The 23,779-nt window shown below is 35.8% G+C and overlaps 1 protein-coding gene across 3 annotated transcripts in view; it reads right to left on the reverse strand.

The window, feature by feature from the left end:
- The window catches only part of NOX4 (NADPH oxidase 4), a 214,223-nt gene that overhangs the window by 131,379 nt on the left and 59,065 nt on the right, over nucleotides 1-23,779 (reverse strand). For all 3 annotated transcript variants that reach the window (XR_010113373.1, XM_034933513.3, XM_063608227.1), the window contains exon 8: nucleotides 13,393-13,473. Coding sequence is in view for 2 of the 3 variants with exons in the window: in XM_034933513.3 (XP_034789404.3) it covers nucleotides 13,393-13,473 (81 nt within the window). In the remaining variant the exon portion in view is untranslated. The remainder of the gene's footprint in view (nucleotides 1-13,392; nucleotides 13,474-23,779) is intronic.

A 23,779-nucleotide genomic window follows, 5' to 3' on the forward strand; every position in this document is an offset into this window, starting at 1 on the left:
TTTCCTAAACTACAGATCCAGTGTGCCTCAGGAAATCCTAAGTATCTGGGTACCCACCCTACCAAAGCTTTTACTCCCACCTCCACTTTGTTTCTCTGGCCTAACAGAGTTCTTGCCTCTGCATTCTTTCCTGGCTCTTGCCTTTGATAGCTAAGAGTACTGTCATCTGCAGCTTAACCACAGCAGGAATTGTGTCTAGCTCTTACTGGTGGGGTGGTCCAAGCTTACAAGATAGGAATAACATCATGTGTTTGTAATCTGTGCAGGTGCACCAGACCTTGCTCTTTAGAAAGACCCTGCTATTGGTTTACTGCTCTGTTGTCATCATCTCCAAACGCTTAATAATTTTTTGATCAAGGAATCCCACATTTCATTTTGCAGTGGGCCCTGCAAATTAGGTAGCTGATTCTGCCACAATCTCTGTGCAGCTGACTAATGTATAGCCTAGGGTCTTAAGGGCTTAGGATCAACATTTACAACTTCCTTGAGTACCTGAAGTAAAATAGGTCATTTCCCTAAGTTTCCTTAACTGAAAAAGAGAAATAGTACCTGTTCCTCTGTACTTCACGGGTATAAAAAGGGAAGAGCTTTGACCCCTTGCAAAGAAAAAAAAAAGGTAAGCATCCATTACTTCTTAGTATTTCCTCAGCTTTCATGCTTCACTAAAATGACAGTGGAGGATAAAATATTTATTTCATGTTTCAGAAAGACAGTACTATACTGAAAATGTTTCTTAAATAAATACAGTGCTTTTTCCTCCTCCTTTCCCCCAACTTTCTCATCTTGTAATACCAGCTGTGAACACTGGCTAATATAAAAAAGTTCCCTGCAGAAAAACTGAGATAAAAATTATGTGAAAAAGTATTTGGTCTATCTCCAAAACTGGGGAAAAAATAAACTCGCAGTTTGGAAGTTTAAGAAAATCCATTAATATATACAACTTACAGCATAAATGACTTCATGTACATAAAAATGTTCTGTATATACTATATCTATGTATATAAGCAGACATATATACATACAAACTATAGAAATATAAGGCATCTTTAATGTGGAAAATATCACATGACCTCAATCCCTACTGCCAACTGGCTTACAGCATAAAATATCAACAAATGTGAATAAACCATAAGATATTAGTCCATAATTACTATAGAGAAATACTATTTTTTACATAAAATTTAAAAATCCAATGAATAAAAAGTTGGAAGTTGGCAAACAAAATTGGAAGTTGGCAAACAAAAGATATAAAGTTAAAAAAACTTTATATCTTAAAGATCATAGTTATATAGGACATTGTATTTATTAACATATTGAAAATATGTAAATATTATGGAGGAGAAGAATTTGGATTCCATCTAAGAGAGATCTAATTATTCAATAATATTTTTCACCCCATATATTTAAGTGAAAAATTGAAGAACTAAAAAGTGAAATAAAACAAATCAGGAGAACTCGGTCTGAGCATGCTGGATCATGCCTGTAAACCCAGGACTTAGGGGCTGAGCTGGGAGGATTACTTGAGCCCAGACTTTTGAGACTAGCCTGAGCAACACAGAAAGACCATGTCTCAAAAAAAATAAAATAAAATAAAATAGGAGGCATGGGTTTTCTTTTCTTTCAGATTTTTTAGCCACAGAGATGCATAAAGACCCCGAACAAAAATGTGCCAGTCTACAATATAATCAAAATAGTTAAGATTTAAAAGCTAATTCCTTTGGCATGGGAATCAATATACTAGTTTCCATAATAACTAATTACCTAGATAAGACTAAATATAAATGATAGTTACAAAATGACAGTCCAAGTTATAGTTAAACAAATTTAGAGATTATCCTTTATTGTCATCTGTAATGCCTTGATACTTGAGGAAAATTGGAAGAGCCTAGGACAACACATTCCTAGCTTAAACTAATTAATGCAATTCAGCTTCATCCAGTAAATACTGAGTGAGTGATATGTGAAAGGGATTCCCTGCATAAAGATGGGTAATAAACACTCCTATCCCCAGAACCACTATAGTTTACCTAGAATATGGCACAATGTTCTATTTTATTTTTCTTTTTTGGGTTGGAACTCACAGATACATAAGGAGGTTAGGGAGAAGAGAACTCTGTTGCCCTGTCACAATGAAAAGCAACACCAGGAGGAACTCAGCCAGAGCCCACAGAGGAAGCATTTAGACCCAGTACTAGCCAAAAAGGAATTGCCCATTCTAGCAGTCAAAACCTAAGTCTCAGCAAGCCTTGCCATTTTGGGCTAAAGTGCTCTGGGATTGTAAATAAACTTGAAAGGCAGTCTAGGTTTAAAGGACTGAAATTCCCTGCAAGTCCTGGTACTGTGCAGGGCTCACAGCCAGTGACGTGGGGGGCACACGCCCCAGTGAGACACTAGCCAGAGCAGCCAAGAGAGTGCTTGCACCACCTCTCTACCAAGCTCAGGTAACACAGCTCACAGTTCTGGGAGAGACCTCTTCCTTCTGCTTGAAGAGAGGAGAGGGATGAATAAAGAGGACTTTGTCCTGCCTCTGGGATGCCAGCTCAGCCACAGTAGGATAGGGCCCTGGGCAGAGGCCTGAGGCCCTGATTCCAGGCACTAACTGTCGAATGACATTTCTAGACACACCCTGGGCAAGCAAGAAACTTGCTGCCTTGAAGAGAAGGACCCAGTCCTGGCAAGATTAATCATCTTCTGACTAAAGAGCCATTGGCCCTTGAATAACCAGCAGTGGTACCCACGCAGTACTCGCCATGGGCCTTGGGTGAGACTGAGAGATGTTCTGGCTTTAGGTGTGACCCAGCAAATTCCCAACTGTGGTTGTTATGGAGAGGGACTCCTTCTGCATAAGAAAAGGAAAGGGAAGAGTGAATGGGACTTTGTCTTGCAGGTTACATACCAATTCAGCCACAGTGGGGTAGAGCACCAAGCAAGGTTCCCTGATTCCAGGCACTGGCTCTCAGATGACATTTCTTGACACTCCCTGGGCCAGAGGGGAATGCATTATCCTGAAGTAAAAGTCCCAGGCCTGGAAGCATTCACTACAAGCTGACTGAGGAGTCCTTGGGCCTTGAATGAACATAGGCAGTAGCTACGCAGTACCTCACTGTGGGCCTGAGGTGGGTTATATTGGTTGCAAGCCTCATTGTAACCACAAATCAGAAAACATACAACAGATACATAAAAAATAGAAAAAGAAGAAATTGAAACATACCCCCAGAGAAAATCACCTTCACCAAAAGGAAGACAGGATGGAAGGAAAGAAGAAAGAGAAGACCACAAAACAATCAGAAAGCAAATAAGAAAATGGTACAAGAAAGGCCATACTTATCAGCAATAACATAGAATGTCAATGAAATAAACTGTCCAATCAAAAGACTTACAGTGGTTGAATGGAGAAACAAAAAGACCCAATGATCTGCTGGTTACAAGAAACACACTTCACCTATGAAGATACACATAGACTGAAAATAAACAGATGGAAAAACATATTCCATGCCAATGGAAACCAAAAAGGAAGAGGAGAAGCTATACTTAATATCAGACAAAATAGATTTCAAGACAAAAACCATAAGAAGAGACCAAAAAAATCATAATGTGATAAAGGGGTCAATTCAGCAAGATGAGATAACAATTGTAAATATATATACACCCAAAACTGCAGCACACAAAAATGTAAAGCAAATATTATTAGGGCTAAAGAGAGAGAAAGACTTAAATACAACAATAGTTGGAGATTTCAACATTCCACTTTTAGCATTGGACCGATCTTTCAGACAGAAAATCAAGAAATAAACATCAGACTTAATCTGCACTATAGACCAAATGGACCTAATAAATATGTACAGAACATTTTATCCAATGGCTGCAGAACACAGATTCTTCTCCTCAGCACATGGGTCATTCTCAAGGATCATATGTTAGGTAACAAAAAAGTCTCAAAACATTCAAAAACTTGAAATAATATCAAGCACCTTTCCTGACCACAATGGAATAGAACTAGAAATCAATAAGAGGAATTTTGGAAATTATACAAATACACAGAAATTTTACAGTATACTCCTGATAACCAGTGAGTCAATGATGAAATTATTGAGGAAATTTTAAAATTTTTTGAAATGCATGATAATGGAAATACAACATGCCAGAAGAATAAAACTAGATCTCTATCTCTTCCTAAATTAAAAAAATCAAAATTGATTGAAGACTTAATCTAAGACCTGAAACTATGAAACCTCTAAAAGAAAACACTGGGGAAACTCTCCAGGACATTGGACTGGGCAAAGATTTCTTGAGTAATATCCCACAAGCAAAGACAATCAAAGCAAAAATAGACAAATGGAATTACATCAAATTAAAGAGCTTCTGCACAGCAAAGGATACATCAACAAAGTAAAGATCTAACCCAAAGAATGGGGGAAAATATTTGCAAACTATCCATCTGACAAGAGATTAGTAACCAAAATATATAAATAACTCAAATAGTTCTGTAAGAAAAAAATCTAATAATCAGATTTAAAAATGGGCACAATATCTAAATTGACATATCTCAAAAGACATACAAATAGCAGACAGGTATATGAAAAGGTGCTCAACATCACATCATCAGATAAATGCAAAGTAAAACTACAATGCGATATTATCTCACCACAGTTAAAATGGCTTGTATTGAAAACACAGGCAACAACCAATACTGGTGAGAATGTGGAGAAAAGGGAACCCTCATATACACTGTTGGTGGGAATGTAAGTTAGCATAACCCTTATGGGAGAAAAGTTTGGAGGTTCCTCAAAAGACTAAAAACGGAACTACCATATGACCCAGCAATCCTACTGGTAGGTATATACCCAAAAGAAAAGAAATCAGTATATTGAAGAGATACCTGCACTTGCATGTTTATTGTAGCACTATTCACAATAGCCAAGATTTTGAAGCAACCTAAGTGTCCATCAACAGATGAATGGATAAAGAAAATGTGCTACATATAACAACGGTGTACTATTCAGCCACAAAAAGGAGATCCTCTCATTTTCAACGACGTGGGTGGAACTGAGGTCATTGTGTTAAGTGAAATAAGCAAGGCACAGAAAGACAAATTTCACACGTTCTCACTTATTTGTGGGAGCTAAAAATGAAAACGGAACTCGTGAAGATAGAGAGTAGAATGACGATTACCAGAGGCTGCGAATGAGAGGGGGAGAAGTGGGGATGAGTATTGGTTATAAAAATATAATTAGATGACTAGAGTCAACAATAATATACATTAAAAAATAATGAAAACAGTACAATTTGTATGTAACACAAAGAAAAGATAAATATTTGAGATTATGAATATCTCATTTATGCAAATGTGATCATTACACATTGTATGCCTGTATCAAAATATCTCATGTATCCCATAAACATATATGCCTACTATGTATTCATAAAAATTAAAAATAGAAAAGTTTTTTAAATGGAGAACATTACATAGACAACAATAAAAATATATGTGTATATATGTATATGTGTGTGTATAGTGTCAATTTTATGTATGATAGCTAATATTTCTCTTCTAATAGGTCTGGGAGATACAATTATTTTTCTTTATTGCACAAATCAGGAAGCTCTATAAAAAACTGATTTGTCTAAGATTAGTGATCTTCTAGGAATCAATCCTGTTTCTTCACTATTATAACCCAGGGCATTTGTTTCACTATTTTTAAAGTCAAAATACCAAAATGTGTGGGATAGCAAAACTATGGTAATCCACAAATTGCATGCTTACTTGGGTTCGTTTATGTATTTACTTTGGAATTCCATTATCAAATTCATCCCACACATTTGAATAATAACTGGATGGGTAATCTAATATTTAGAGAAAATTCATAGCAAAATTCTAAAAGGTATGGGTTTTGGAAATCTGTGGACTTAATTGATTTTTCTATATGATGAATAATATCTTTTCCCCATTGCTTTCTTTGCTATGTTTTGACTTAATCCTTTTATAAAGACACACTGGCAATAAAATACTGATAAGAATATCTCTTCCACAGCATTTTTATCTGCTCCAGTCTAAATCCTAGTCTTCTTCATTGTTATTTTCAGGTTACATGGAAGAATTCTGGCAAGTAAAGTATCACATAAATATAATTTTATTATTAGATTTATTATAAAATGATTACATTATATTATAGAGTTATCATATTATTATGTATCTTAACAAGGTCAAACATTTTAGGAAACATTTATCAGGCAGCACCATAAAGAAGCCATTTTCTTCTTACTCCATTTTCTTGGAGCTAGTTAGATTTCACCTTCAAAACCTTGAACTCTATGTACCCTGAATCAAAATTGAACTTCTGATTCAAACCAGGCAAACATATATGTATATATACTCACCAACTTACATGGACAAATAGAAAAATATATCCTAGGTTTTTACAACACATAAATATTTTTCATTCATAAGCAAGGGTACTTTCTAAATGACAAATAAATAATTCAATAATTCAAGAAAAGGGTAGAAGTTAAATTCAGGGGTCAAACTTCATGGGTTCAATCTTAGTTTTTTCAGTTATTAGCTGTGTGACTTTAGACAGTTACTTAATCTTTCATGCTTCAATTCCCCATCTGTAAAATAGAAATGATAGAAGAACTTATAGTACTGTGCATATTAAAAACAAACAAAAAATTAATGTGTGTGTGTGTGTGTAAAGTGCTAAGAATAGTCCCTGTCACATAGTCAACATTATCTAAAACTAGGGAATTATTATGAACAGTATAATTATTATCCTCTAAAATGATAATGCAGTTGTTAAGTTGTTCATTATATTTGTCAAGTTCTTTTTCCAGTAGCCTTCATGGAAGAAAAAAAATGCCCCAGTGGCTTTTATTTTTCCCACAATGCAGCGTTTCTAACTCTAAATAAAACTGAAGTAGGCTATATAAAACGTGTCAATGTGATATTAGATATTACAGCTCTTTGGTTAAAATCTAGCTTTAAAAACTTCAGTTCCATATTTTTTGAAACGTTTTTGACCACACAAACTTTACGGTATCTAATGAAAGTTGAGAAACTTGTTTTATACAAAAATATACATATGTGTCTCAAAATTAAAGTTATACATAAATATGCAGATATGTGTGTGTATGTATTTCAGGAATTAATGAATCCCTGAATCCATTCAATGAGTCCTAGGGATTATGGAGCCATGTTAAAAACCCCTATCCTATGGAAAGAGAAGTAGAATTTTGTGATAGAAGTAATGGGCACCAAACTGATAACGAGTATGCCAGACTCATTAGAAACTAGGCATCTAGGAAGTATTAGAACAGGTCATCTATATCAGTGACAGAGAGTTTATAAAAGATTTTACCCACTGTCATGAACAACCAAATCCTCAGCCTTCTAATGACCATGGTAGTGGACATCTAATTACAATCTCTAAAGTGAGACAAAGCTAGGCAAACCTACAGTGTGTATTATTTGAAGGTTCTGTTTCTCAAATACACACACAGAGCCCCTATTCAAGGTAAGGACTCCTTTTGTGGCTCTAGCTCAAAGTCTACATTAAAACAGTGCATTAGCCTCTCTTAAAACTTTCCCCACTGCCTAGGAGTAGGTAGAATACCTGTATGACCTGGTTTTTCTATAGCCACTGCTGAATTATCAATAGCATCCCCATTCATTCTCAAAAGTATCTGGTTTGGACAATAAATTACAAAGTCACTGCAAATGTATAGGCAAGAAATGGGAAACTGAAAAGAACATAGAGGAAAGTAAACATTTTCTCCCTCAGTACTAGAATAGGATTGTTTAAAATACAACTTGTGGGCCTTCCATTCAAAATGCAATTTGACTTTCTAAGAGGAGCAAGTGCCTCCCACCAGTAGCAAGATGACCAAGCTTTTCCCTCTGCCACATCAGTGTAGGTGAAGGAAGACTTCCACGAAAGTGGCTTCTAAAAGAGAAGATACTTGGGTATCAGCAGTCCTTAACACTTCACTATATTGCACAAATATCTCTATCCTCTAACAGTATATCCTTAATGTCCTCCTCCTGAGGCCCGAGGCCATAATAGAGGGAGGTTATTTTCCAGTCAGCACAATAAGCCGACCCCCACAATATCTGTCTAACCCTGGTTAACATCTTGAGTCTAAACTCCTGTGATGCTCCCTGTTAAACTATCCGCCTATGACACTGCCGGGGGTTCATTAATGTCACTGTTGACAAAGCCTGCCCACTGTGTTCCCCTGGCATAAAGAATAAATGTTTTTAAAAACATGCACATAAAAATACTCCTTTTAGATTTCCTAGAAAAAAAATGATTCAAGTAGAATATAAATCATGCTCTATGATTAACTCTTGCTAACAAGTAGTGCCAAATGGCAAAGAGCTCTGCTTAAAAGAATAATTCAGGTATCATTCATATAATAAAAAGATCTGAGAAGTGCAGCAGAGCTAGCACAAAAAAATATTTACACTTTTAATGTGCTGCCATTGTCATCCAAACATTTGAGGAGGACCTTCCCCTCTATCATTTCCAGAATTATCACATTATAGTCTCTCTCACTCACTTAAATAAAGACATAAAATACAATCACCACCCACACAGCACTCTCCAAGCTAAAGCTAGTGGGAGTGTTGACGATGGTAAGACTGCAGAAGCTAAGGTGCCAAATCTCATTTACAATGCATTCCCTCCACATTTCTTCGAAAGGAGCTGGGTTAGGCTCTTAAGCAGAGACTCTGTGACATTCGTAATTTATTTTCCCTCCAATATCCTTTTTATCACTAAGTGAGAATAGCAGTATGCATCTCCTTCTGAGTTTTTCAAAAGAAAATGAGGAAAGAGATATCCAGTTCTATACATGTTTGGAAAGAAGAAATGGTTTTGTTTTGTTTTGTTTTCACCAGGTATCTTAGGAATTGAATACCTTTAAAATCCTAAGCACACCAATAGCAACCTCCCAAAAAGGTATATTAAAAATCAAAACAAAAAATTCCTCAGGAGGAAGGCTTGTTTTGCAAAGATAAACCTTTATTGCTAAAAATCAATAGAATTTTAGAGATCTTAGAATATTATAATTGTTGCCATATCAAGGAATATTCCTTTGAGCTGCTAAGTAGTTTTCACTATGTTCATCAAATTACTTTGTTGATAAGAAAATCTGGGTTTTTCAAAAGTGTTGTGTCTTTATCAAAAAACCTGATTTTTCAAAGTTAAATGTGGAGTGTCATTCTTACAAAGCTATAAGTATCGGTACTAGTATAATTTGTTCTTACTAACATTTATTGAGTATGTCTATATTCTGCCTACTTTGCTGCATTATTTTAAACCCAAGACAACACTATGATATAAGTGATTTTATTAATCCCATTTAATTGCTAACAAAAAGGAAGGACAAATTATCTGCCAAGCTCATACGGGTATTAAGTGATGTATCTTTTAACTTCTATAATATACTAACATCTTGGAGAAGAAAATTAATGTATTTTAAAGATGTATTTTAACACTAAAAAGAAACATCTAGTTTAGTGTACATGAAATGTCATCTTTTTAGGGTGGCATGCAACAGATTTATTTATAAAAAATGAAGAAAATCGCTAAAATATACAACAAGAATGAAAACCAGGTTAAGCCAAGGGCACAGATAATCATAGAACAAAAAATTTGGGTCCTAAATAATACCGATTGCAATGTTTGTAGTGAAGAAAGTGAAACTTTCACTCTGCCAAAATCAGATCACATACTCCAAGAACATTTAGTTTGGTGTAAGTTTTAAAAGGGATACAGAGAAGTGTTGCCAAATGGGGGCCAGCATAACTTAATGGTTAAGAATGTTAATTTTGGTACCTGATACCTGGGTTCAAACTGGAAATCTACTTACTAGCCATGGCCCTCAGCAACTTATCTCTCACTGCTCCTATTCTCTCAGCTGAACATTGAGAATAATAATAATAATAAATTTACAGGGTTGTTAGGAGGATTTAATGAGAGCAAATGTTAGTAAAAGAGAAGCATTCAATTAATATTAATTGTTAATATATTCGAAGAGACAGTTCAGAAAATTGAGATCTGAAATAGCACAACGTGAGAAACAGATGAATAGAATTTAGAAAAGTGGGCGACTTAACTTCCATGGCCTCCAGAATCACAGACTTTTAAATAGCTAGACAGAAATTACAGTAAAATAATTCCAACCAAAAACGAAAGAACATTGTGAGAATTAGAACTTCCCCCAAGACAGAATGGACATCTTCAAAATTAGGCATTGACTTAGTAGATAAATTGCAGAGGAGCTTAAAAGAGGCTTGATCAAGATATCTTTTCAGCTTCCTTTAAAATTTAAGATTCTATGAAAAAAATGACCTTAGAAAATCATATGAAGCAAATTCTCTTACTGTAAAAGTCTGCTTAAGTAGAAAAACCAGTCAACAATGTCTCATCACCTCAACTTTGAAGCCTAATATTTTCTAGAATTTCTAGCCCACACTGATAATTCTCTGAATTGCTAGCATTCGTGTAAATAACACATGAATGTTTACATTTTAAAAATATGCAGTTTTACAATATGTCTAGCTTTTCCAATTGATTTTTCAAAATTCCAAATCAATGATCAATGCTGGATGACTAGACATCATGCAATATATTGCTCTTCTTTACCTTATGGTACTTACCACATTGATGGACAGAGAAGCTAATGCTAAGCAAATAGTGATTTTCTGTTCAGACCTAAAGCATACTGTTGAACAGAAATTTCAATATAAATCCAAGAAATTTACTTTGAACAATTGTACTTTATTTGTATAACCAAAAGTTGAAGAACAAAGTTATCTAGGTATTTGAGAAGTTAAAATATGTCTGTTTCCAACATTTGCACAAATAACTTAAATAGACTTAATTATAAGCCAATCCTTCATCAGTATAGTTTTTTTTTAATTTTGAGAAAATGGTAAAATGTTATCAGTAGTAACATTTCTCATACCAGAAGCATATCTATTAAATTTCCTGGAAAAAATGTGCACTGTAGAATGCTTATTGTATTATGTATGGGTTGCGTGACATATTTCAAAATTAGAATAATTGCTTTCTTCATTTCTACCTATAATAAATAAATACATATTAATTTAGTTTAATAATTGATTGATTATATATAATTCATCCTATAGATGCCTACTATTTCTCTGTATAAATTAAAGTCACTTTCTATGACACTTGTTCTATAAAAGTAAAAATCAAAATTTAAATATGCATTCCTTTTACTTCCAAAAAAGTAAAGAACTCTCAATGTAATCCTCCTCTTTAAAAAGAAGTCTGTTTGAACTGCTGATCCTTTAAAAAAAAATTGACACTATTTTGATTTACAAAGAAATAGTTTTTTTTCAGAGTTTTAATTTAGTAAAACATAAAGGCAAAATAATATATAATTATACTAATAAATGATTGCATTTTTATTTTCTATATCTATCTGATATAGGGACATAGATGAATAGACAGATCACAATCTCAAAGCAGTAAAGATAAAGGCATTTAAACAAATACTAACATCAAATTCTCAGAAGTACAGACCTCTCCAAAAAAATAAAGCCTTGTAGTAAAAACTTAGGAGTTTCTGAATCAGAATGCCTAGGTTTGAATCTAGGATCCATCAGTTAAGTAAACTTCAACAAGCTACTTAATCTTTCTAAACATCAGTGTTCCCACTTCTGAAAGAGGTTTAACAATATTATTTATTCTCATAACATTCTGAGCATTTAATAACATAAAGTATGTGAAGCATTTTGAATTTATACTTAGCATAGAGTAAGCATTATGTAACTATTTTAGATTACTGTTATTATCATTAGTTGTATCTGGTTATTCATAGTCCTCTTCAGGAGCATAGCCCTGGACAGGTAACCAATCCCATTTAAAGAGCAGAATGTAAAGCAGTCTTTTATCTACCAAGGGCTTTCTCGGTGCCCTGAGGCTCCAGAGAATTAGTTATAATGTGTGGCCATGTTTCCAGTGCTCTACAACTATGTGTTCTGGAACCTTGGTACTGAACAAAGCTAACCAGGACATATGGGATATTTGATACTGCTGTCTTAATCAGCAGTCTCCAAAATCAGGGGGAAAAAAGCCAAAGCAACAGTTTGAATATGTACCCTGAAATAAATATATGATCAATGTAAATGACCCACTGTACTGATAAATTACATTATAAAACATTCTGAAGAAAGAACTAAACAAAGGTCTGAACCTTTCTTCAAACTGTTTCCCTGGAAATATTTCAGGTTAAGAAAAATGGGGATTGTCAGCTGTGTTACCAGCAACATTGTTTATTATCGGTGAAATGCATCTGGACAGAAAGGACTGTGATTGAACTATGAAATCATTTTGGACCTCACAGACCTCAGCCTCCTTGTGTACAGTGTGTTCTTGATCCCAAGGGCATCCCTTGAGGGGACCTATGCTGTTCCCAAGATACAGGTTCCTGTGGAGTACGAATGAGCCTTACCCAATGCAAGGTAGACCATGCTTACCCACATGGGTTTCTTATCTTAGAGTTGCTACATGAAGGAGTGGGGGTAAATGCTTCTGAGCAAATATAGGGACTCCTACTTAATAAGCACCTGACATTATCCTGTTGACATTCTGTGTGTCCTGCCCTGTATCTTGCTAAACCAAGTAAAACTGCTGCCAGACTTATTATGTCATGCAGGTATGAATATCACGCCAAAGCCATCAAGTTCACTGCCGGTGGCCATACAGACATATGCATGTACAAAAATACATTATGTTCTTCATCTATCTTCATGTATTGTTTTAAGCACCATGCTTTTGAGTATACTGCTTGGGTACACATATTTTCAGAATACTTTAGGTATACTCTTTGTAATAAGCTTAGGATACATTATTTTTTCACTTTATGTTTTTTTTTTCCTTGGTGATTTTGACAGATCCTTTTCTTTGGTTATTTTAAATCTTTGGCTCTCTCTGCAAGTATTACTTCCTGTAGAACTTTTAAAATGAAAAACTGGAAATTCCATTCTTATAAATCTTGCTTTAGCAGGACAGTTTCAGGAAATACAAATACTAAAATATATTCCTGATGTTCTTCATTCTTAAATGTTTTCATTTAGAAGATATTAGGATATATCCATAGGAAGATTTAGAAACTAAAAGGTTGTTGGAGAGGTAATTCTAGCTTTTAAATTTAGTATACTTTATACTGGTTTCGTTACAATATGCTATGCTAAAAATAGAACTATTTCTTCCATTCTTGACATTATCCTCAATAGTAGAGAAACTATTTCTTTCACTCTTGACACTTTTACCACCTCCTATGAAATTTCCTATAGAGTTTTCTTTCATTACCCCATTTTGGGGCACAAATGGTTTTAAATACATACATTTGTAAACTTACCCTGAAACATGCAACGTCAGCAGCATGTAGAAGACAAAGAAGAGGTTATGAGTATACCAGAAGATATCATAGTTAGAAACTCTGCAAAAACAAATACACTCATTTTAATGCTACTTTACACTCCATCTTACTAAAAATATCAAAAATACCATGTATCATTTCAAACATCTCACAATTTAAAAAAGCTAAAACATGAGTACATCATATTAATCTACTAATACCAAAGTATTAACACAGTATATAGAGAGAACTGACAAAAATTATGAGTAAGATTTTATCATTTTGTAAGTTCTTTGTATTTCAAATAAAGACACATTGAAATAATAAAAATAAGTTGTTTATTTTCAAGTTATCATGATATAAGGCTAAGAAGCAGATAGTAGTCTGCTAATATGTACTTTGGCTATTATTTTATCAATATTCTCAGTTTTCAAATAATTTCCAAAACAACCAAAGCTCCTCTTTCAATACATATTTTGAGAGTAGTTCAAGGGAAACTCAAAAAGAGATAAATGAAATAGATGACGACCAAAGTGTTATATTTTTTCCTGGACAGTGTAACAAGAATGATACCTCAATGTTATTGCTCTGGGGGAGGACAAAGACACTGAAAAGACAGGGAATGATAAGCATAATCTACAGAATGTTTGAGAAAAGTAAAAGAGAAACAGTTATTTTATTTCATATATCCAGGGTGGATTTTATATATTAGAATATTGGAATTAGAGGGCAGATATTTACAAAAGCTTCCTAGATGAATCTGATGCTTCCCATAGACTCTTAGAGAAACCCTTACTTAAGCAGCAAGCAATTGCTTTACATTTACTCCACTCATAGTATTTGGTATCATAAACAGTATCATTACCATCCCTTGTAACATATACAAAGTTCTGATTTTTTTTTTTTTTTTTTTTTTTTTGAGATGCAGTCTTGCTCTGTCGCCCAGGCTGGAGTGCAGTGGTGCAATCTCAGCTCACTGCAACCTCCACCTTCCAGTTTCAAGTGATTCTCCTGCCTCAGCCTCCTGAGCAGCTGGGATTACAGGCACTCGCCACCATGCCCAGCTAATATTTGCATTTTTGGTAGAGATGGGGTTTCACCATGTTGGCCAGGCTGGTCTCGAACTCCTGACCTCGTGATCCACCTGCGTCAGTCTCCCAAAGTGCTGGGATTACAGGTGCGAGCCACCATGCTTGGCCCTCTGATCCTTCTTTAAATCAAAACCATTAGAATTTGAACTGCAAAATTAAGGGATACACCTTTTTAATGCTTTTAATACACGCTGCCAATTGCCCTCTAAAAATATATTTATTAATTACAAACCCAACTGTAGGCTAGGAATGCCTGTTTCCCAAAAACTCAGACTAAATTTTGTAAATTTTCATTATTTTTTATAAGTAGGATGGGGTATTATTTCATATGTGTGTTACTTTTAATTCTTGTGTGACCTTTCTGTTTATAATCATTACCCATTTCTATAGAGTATTTTTAATTAATATGTGTAATTTAGCTAGACCTACATTTGCTTAAACTTTACTTTCCTCATAAGCTTGTAATGCCACCTTTATTATCTGCAGGTTCTTATATATTGCAAGGTCATTTACAGGGCTTTTTACTGACTTTGTCCCTTGGTTCAATGTGTTAGTCATTTTTGCAAGTAAGTCCCATTCTCTTTTAAGTTACTGAAGTTTAATTATTTTAATGTTTAGTAAGGCACATCCCTCCTTTTACTCCTCTTTTGAAATATGTACTTGGACGTACCCCAGACAAACTTTGGAATCACTTTGCTAAATTAAAAAAAAACAAACAAAATAACCTGTCTGAGAATGTTGTTGAAACTGCAACACTCCTTAAAAATATATATATATATTGAGGGGTCAGGCATGGTGGCTAATGCCTGTAATCCAACACTTTGAAAGGCAGAGGTGGAAGTAGTACTTGAGCCCAGGAGTCTGAGACCAGCCTGGACAACATATTAAAACCTTGACTTTACGAAAAAATAAATAAAATTAAAAAAAATAAAATTAGGCATGGTGGTGTGTGCTCGTGATCCTAGCTACTAGGGAGGCTGAAGTGGGAGGATCACTTGAGCCTGGGAGGTCAAGGTTGCGGCTGCATTGAGCTGTAATCTTATCACTGTATTCCAGCCTGGATGAGAGAGAAAGACCCTGTCTCAAAAAATATATATATATAATAATTAAGGAAGAACTATATCTTTATAGTACACAGTCTTTATTCAAATCTCTACATATTTCTCTTAGTGAACACATATCTTTTGTCTCCAGATATTATATGTTTTGCTGCAATCGTAAGTGGTATATTTTTATTTTATTCAATTTTTCAAACTAATTATAGTTAATAAAAGGATTATTTTTATATTTGATTTATATCCAATTACCTTTTCAACTCTTTTACTTGGTGTTAACACCAAATTTTTCCGTAATTCTCTTGGATTCTCTTAGAAACCTAATAATTACCATTATTTCCAGAAAAAGTAGATATATCTACTTTTTCTGGAAATAATGGTATTTTATTGTTGCACTTTTTCTAATAATTCCCAATGTTTCATTTTTTACTATATGTAAATATTGGTAGAATTAAAAATACTTTTGCTTTTATCCTGATTTTCTTAGGAATACATGTAGTGTTTCACTGTTGAGTATAACCCCAATACTGGCTTTTATATTTTTTAATTCTACAATGTAAATAATTTTAATTTTTAGCTTATTTACTCTGATTATTTTAAGTCAAAATTTGAGTTCACATTAGTAAGTGCCATTTTAAAATCAATTGAGATGAGAAAATTTATTCCTGTCATCTGATAACAGGATACATTAATTATTTTAATAGATTGACCCATATTGAACTCTCCTTGAATTAGGAGGCTACATTTCACTATCAGAAATCAAACATTGGGGACTTATTCATTCACTTGATTTGTCTAGTGCTTTAGTTTCTTACTGGTAAAAAGAAAAGGTAAAATAAAAGAGATATCTGTCTCCATGATTCATTTAAGAATTTCATGATTCTAACAATAAAACAGAAAAGCAAACTAGGTGTTATAATCTTGTTTAAACAAATTTTAAACAAAGCATAAAAAACACTGAAGATTAGGAAGTGCTTAAATTGTTTATGAGAGCAAATATAAAAGCTCAGGATTGAAGCTGATCTTTTTATTCCATTTGACAAAACTATACCTCAAGGATTTTAAAATAAGTATGTCAGATGCTCTAATTTTCCTTCAAGAATTCCTAAAATTGAAAAAGTGAGGTTTTTTAATGATTCCTCTATCTAAATAAAATAAAATTGCTCCCCACAAAATTGGCACCCTCATGTACTAATGTTAGTGAGTTGCCTTTCTGTACACCAGTTTTTCATTCTTATGAAAAGCTTTAAAAGTGTTCTTACAATTTGACTCAGCTATTCTACATCTAAGAATTTTTCCTTAGGACATCATTGAAAAAGCATGCAAAGACATATGGATGGGGGTGTTTGTTTCAAAATTGAAATACCAAAAAAAAAAACAAAAAAAACAAAATCTACCCAAAACATTTAGTAATATGAGTCTGGGAAAATAATGTATAAAAACCTATATTGCGATGTGCTGTGCCATCAGTAAAGAGAATAATAACAGAATATTTATTAACGTAAAAATGTTCATAATATAAATTTAGGCAAAAAGTAAATTAAAAGTAATACTCTAATATGGTCCCATTTTGGTAAAATACATACGTATATAAGAGAGAAAAAATGATTTGGGGGTAGGAGGAGGGGAATTAGTGAAGAACAGCAAGAGGGATTTAATCTATAAAAATACACTACATAGGTACAGTATTAATCTTTGGGTAGTGAGTAGACTTGTGAAATTTTAGGGTGTATGTATGTGTGTGCACAAAGGTTAAAAAGTATAAAGACAGTTTCATTTAAGTATATTATTTGGCAATTACTTTCAAAGCCTATATACATACATATATATCTGTGTTTCTGTTAAATTTCACATCTGAACAAGTAGAACAATTGGAGATTCTTGAAGATTAGAGGAAATATATCTTATATTCCTTTTTTTGCTTTCTTTAACTAAAAAGTTTGTTCAGAAGCATCAACACTATAAATATTCTGAAAAACTGAATGTGTCCATTAGAAAGGACGTGTGAAAGTGCTCCTGATAATGTGTATCTGATTTTGCTCAAAATCTCTTAACTATAAGAATCAATATGAATGCAGATAATTTGTTATTTTAGCAGATGCAAACAAACAATTTCTCCAAAGTTTTGTATAGAACATCATGTTAATTTACAGCAAGACAAACTCATATCAGGAAAATAGCTTTAAAATAATTTTAACAAAGATTCCAAAATGGCCGAATAGGAACAGCTCCAGTCTACAGCTCTTAGTGTGAGCAACGCAGAGAAGGGTGATTTCTGCATTTCCAACTGAGGTACTGGGTTCATCTCACTAGGGCTTGTCAGACAGTGGGTGCAGGACAGTGGGTACAGCCCACCGAGCATGAGCTGAAGCAGGGTGAGGCATCGCCTCACCTGGGAAGCGCAAGGGGTCAAGGAATTCCCTTGGCTAGCCAAGGGAAGCTGTGACAGATGGCACCTGGAAAATTGGGTCACTCCTACCCTAATACTGTGCTTTTCCAATGGTCTTAGCAAACGGCACACCAGGAGATTATATCCCACACATGGCTTGGAGGGTCCCACACCCTCAGAACCTCACTCGTTGCTAGCACAGCAGTCTGAGATCGAAATGCAAGGTGGCAGCAAGGCCTGGGGAGGGGCGCCCACCATTGCTGAAGCTTGAGTAGGTAAACAAAGTGGCCTGGACGCTCAAACTGGGTGGAGCCCACCACAGCTCAAGGAGGACTGCCTGCCTCTGTAGACTCCACCTCGGGGGGCAGGGCATAGTGGAACAAAAGGCAGCAGAAACCTCTGCAGACTTAAATATCCCTGTCTGACAGCTTTGAAGAGAGTAGTGGTTCTCCCAGCACGGAATTTGAGATCTGAGAACGGACAGACTGCCTCCTCAAGTAGGTCCCTGACCCCCGAGTAACCTAACTAGGAGGCACTCCCCAGTAGGGGCAGACTGACACCCCACATGGCCGAGTACCCCTCTGAGACAAAGCTTCCAGAGGAATGATCAGGCAGCAACATTTGCTATTCAGCAATATTCACTGTTCTGCAGCCTGCACTGCTGATACCCAGGCAAACAGCGTCTGGAGTGGACCTCCAGCAAACTCCAACAGACCTGCAGCTGAGGGTCCTGACTGTTAGAAGGAAAACTAACAAACAGAAAAGACATCCACACCAAAACCTCATCTGCATGTCACCATCATCAAAGACCAAAGATAGATAAAACCACAAAGATGGGGAAAAAAACAGAGCAGAAAAGCTGAAAATTCTAAAAATCAGAGCGCCTCTCCCCCTCCAAAGGAACGCAGCTCCTCACTAGCAATGGAACAAAGCTGCACAAAGAATGATTTTGACGAGTTGAGAGAAGAAGGCTTCAGACGATCAAACTTCTCTGAGCTAAAGGAGGAAGTTCGAACCCATTGCAAAGAAGCTAAAAACCTTGAAAAAAAATTAGACGAATGGCTAACTAGAATAACCAGTGTAGAGAAGTCCTTAAATGACCTGATGGAGCTGAAAACCATGGCACGAGAACTACGTGATGAATGACAAGCCTCAGTAGCCGATTCAATCAACTGGAAGAAAGGGTATCAGTGATTGAAGATCAAATGAATGAAATGAAGCGAGAAGAGTTTAGAGAGAAAAGAGTAAAAAGAAATGAACAAAGCCTCCAAAAATTATGGGACTATGTGAGAAGACCAAAACTACGTCTGATTGGCGTACCTGAAAGTGACGGCAAGAATGGAACCAAGTTGGAAAACACCATGCAGGATATTATCCAGGAGAACTTCCCCAACCTAGTAAGGCAGGCCAACATTCAAATTCAGGAAATACAGAGAACGCCACAAAGATACTCCTCGAGAAGACCAACTCAAAGACACATAATTGTCAGATTCACCAAAGTTGAAATAAAGGAAAAAATGTTAAGTGCAGCCAGAGAGAAAGGTGGGGTTGCCCACAAACAGAAGCCCATCAGACTAACAGCTGATCTCTCAGCAGATACTCTACAAGCCAGAAGAGAGTGGGGGCCAACATTCAACATTCTTAAAGAAAAGAATTTTCAACCCAGAATTTCATATCCAGCCAAACTAAGCTTCATAAGTGAAGAAGAAACAAAATCCTTTACAGACAAGCAAATGCTGAGAGATTTTCGCACCACCAGGCCTGCCCTACAAGAGCTCCTGAAGGAAGCACTAAACATGGAAAGGAACAACCGGTACCAGCCACAGCAGAAACACACCAAATTGTAAAGACCATCGATGCTAGGAAGAAACTGCATCAACTAATGAGCAAAATAACCAGCTAACATCATAATGACAGGATCAAATTCACACATAACAATATTAACCTTAAATGTAAATAGACTAAAAGTTCCAATTAAAATGCACAGACTGGTAAACTGGATAGAGTCAAGACCCATCAGTGTGCTGTATTCAGGAAACCCATCTCACATGCAGAGACACACATAGGCTCAAAATAAAAGGATGGAGGAAGATCTACCAAGCAAATGGAAAACAAAAAAAGGCAGGGGTTGCAATCCTAGTCTCTGATAAAACAGACTTTAAACCAACAAAGATCAAAACAGACAAAGAAGGCCATTACATAGTGGTAAAGGGATCAATTCAACAAGAAGAGCTAACGATCCTAAATATATATGCACCCAATACAGGAGCACCCAGATTCATAAAGCAAGTCCTTAGAGACCTACAAAGAGACTTAGACAACCACACAATAATAATGGGAGACTATAACACCCCACTGTCAACATTAGACAGATCAATGAGACAGAAAGTTAACAAGGATATCCAGGAATTGAACTCAGCTCTGCACCAAGCAGACCTAATAGACACCTACAGAACTCTCCACTCCAATCAGCAGAATACACATTCTTCTCAGAACCACATCGCACTTATTCCAAAATTGACCACATAGTTGGAAGTAAAGCACTCCTCAGCAAATGTAAAAGAACAGAAATTATACCTATCTCTCACACTACAGTGCAATCAAACTAGAACTCAGGATTAAAAACTCACTCAAAACCGCTCAACTGCATGGAAACTGAACAACCTGCTCCTGAATGACTACTGGGTACATAACGAAATGAAGGCAGAAATCAAGATGTTCTTTGAAAACAATGAGAAAAAAGACACAACATACCAGAATCTCTGGGACACATTTAAAGCAGTGTGTAGAGGAAAATTTATAGCACTAAATGTCCACAAGAGAAAGCAGGAAAGATCTAAAATTGACACCCTAAAATCACAATTAAAAGAACTAGAGTAGCAAGAGCAAACACATTCAAAAGCTAGCAGAAGGCAAGAAATAACTAAGATCAGAGAAGAACTGAAGGAGACAGAGACACAAAAAGCCCTTCAAAAAATCAATGAATGCAGAAGCTGGTTTTTTGAAAAGATCAACAAAATTGATAGACCGCTAGCAAGATTAATAAAGAAGAAAAGAGAGAAGAATCAAATAGATGCAATAAAAAATGATAAAGGGGATATCACCACCGATCGCACAGAAATATAAACTACCATCAGAGAATACTATAAACACCTCTATGCAAATAAACTAGAAAATCTAGAAGAAATGGATAAACGTCTGGAAACATACACCCTCCCAAGACTAAACCAGGAAGAAGATGAATCCCTGAATAGACCAATAACAGGCTCTGAAATTGAGGCAATAATTAATAGCCTACCAACCAAAAAAGGACCAGATGGATTCACAGCCGAATTCTACCAGAGGTACAAGGAGGAGCTCGTACCATTCCTTCTGAAACTATTCCAATCAATAGAAAAAGAGGGAATCCTCCCTAACTCATTTTATAAGGCCAGCATCATCCTAATACCAAAGCCTGGCAGAGACACAACAAAAAAAGAGAATTTTAGACCAATATCCTTGATGAACATCGATGCAAAAATCCTCAATAAAATACTGGCAAACCGAATCCAGCAGCACATCAAAAAGCTTATCCAACATGATCAAGTGGGCTTCATCCCTGGGATGCAAAGCTGGTTCAAGACATGCAATCAATGCATGTAATCCAGCATATAAACAGAACCAAAGACAAAAACCACATGATTATCTCAATAGATGCAGAAAAGGCCTTTGACAAAATTCAACAACCCTTCATGCTAAAAACTCTCAATAAATTATGGATTGATGGGACATATCTCAAAATAATAAGAGCTATTTATGACAAACCCACAGCCAATATCATGCTGAATGGGCAAAAACTGGAAGCATTCCCTTTGAAAACTGGCACAAGACAGGGATGCCCTCTCTCACCTCTCCTATTCAACATAGTGTTGGAAGTTCTGGCCAGGGCAATCAGGCAGGAGAAAGAAATAAAGGATATTCAATTAGGAAAAAAGGAAGTCAAATCGTCCCAGTTTGCAGATGAAAGGATTGTACATTTAGAAAACCCTATCATCTCAGCCCAGAATCTCCTTAAGGTGATAAGCAACTTCAGCAAAGTCTCAGGATAAAAAATCAATGTGCAAAAATCACAAGCATTCTTATACACCAATAACAGACAAACAGAGAGCCAAATCATGAGTGAACTCCCATTCACAATTGCTTCAAAGAGAATAAAATACCTAGGAATCCAACTTACGAGGGATGTGAAGGACTTCTTCAAGGAGAACTACATACCACTGCTCAACGAAATAAAAGAGGACACAAACAAATGGAAGAACATTCCATGCTCAGGGATAGGAAGAATCAATATCGTGAAAATGGCCATACTGCCCAAGGTAATTTATAGATTCAGTTGCATCCTCATCAAGCTACCAATGACTTTCTTCACAGAATTGGAAAAAACTACTTTAAAGTTCATATGGAACCAAAAAAGAGCCTGCATTGCCAAGACAATCCTAAGCCAAAAGAACAAAGCTGGAGGCATCACACTACCTGACTTCAAACTATACTACAAGGCTGCAGTAACCAAAGCAGCATGGTACTGCTACCAAAACAGAGATATAGACCAATGGAACAGAACAGAGCCCTCAGAAATAGTACCACACATCTACAATCATCTGATCTTTGACAAACTTGACAAAAACAAGAAATGGGGAAAGAATACCCTATTTAATAAATGGTGCTGGGAAAACGGGCTAGTTGTATGTAGAAAGCTGAAACTGGATTCCTTCCTTACACCTTATACAAAAATTAATTCAAGATGGATTAAAGACTTAAATGTTAGACCTAAAACCATAAAAACCCTAGAAGAAAACCTAGGCAATACCATTCAGGACATACACATGAGCAAGGACTTCATGTCTAAAACACCAAAAGCTATGGCAACAAAAGCCAAAATTGAAAATGGGATCTAATTAAACTAAAGAGCTTCTGCACAGCAAAAGAAACTACCATCAGAGTGAACAGGCAACCTACAGAATGGGAGAAAATTTTTGCAGTCTACCTATCTGACAAAGGGCTAATATCCAGAATCTACAAAAAACTCAAACTTACAAGAAAAAAACAAACAACCCCATCAAAAAGTGGGCAAAGGATATGAACAGACACTTCTGAAAAGAAGACATTTATGCAGCCAAAAGACACATGAAAAAATGCTCATCACTGGCCATCAGAGAAATGCAAATGAAAACCACAATGAGATACCATTTCACACCAGTTAGAATGGTGATCATTAAAAAGTCAGGAAACAACAGGTGCTGGAGAGGATATGGAGAAAAAGGAACACTTTTACACTACTGGTGGGACTGTAAACTAATTCAATCATTGTGGAAGACAGTGTGGCGATTCCTCAAGGATCTAGAACTAGAAATACCATTTGACCCAGCCATCCTATTACTGGGTATATACCCAGAGGATTATAAATCATGCTGCTATAAAGACACATGCACACGTATGTTTATTGCGGCACTATTCACAATAGCAAAGACTTGGAACCAACCCAAATGTCCATCAATGATAGACTGGATTAAGAATATGTGGCACATATACACCATGGATTACTATGCATCCATAAAAAAGGATGAGTTCATGTCCTTTTTAGGGACATGGATGAAGCTGGAAACCAACATTCTCAGCAAACTATCGCAAGGACAAAAAACTAAACACCACATGTTCTCACTCATAGGTGAGAACTGAACAGTGAGAACACTTGGACACAGGAAGGGGAACATCACACACCGGGGCCTGTTGTGGGGTTGGGGGAGGGGGAGGGATAGCATTAGGAAATATACCTAATGTAAATGATGAGTTAATGGGTGCGGCACACCAACATG

This window comes from Pan paniscus, chromosome 9 (genome assembly GCF_029289425.2).
Source record: "Pan paniscus chromosome 9, NHGRI_mPanPan1-v2.0_pri, whole genome shotgun sequence".
NCBI lineage: Eukaryota > Metazoa > Chordata > Mammalia > Primates > Hominidae > Pan > Pan paniscus.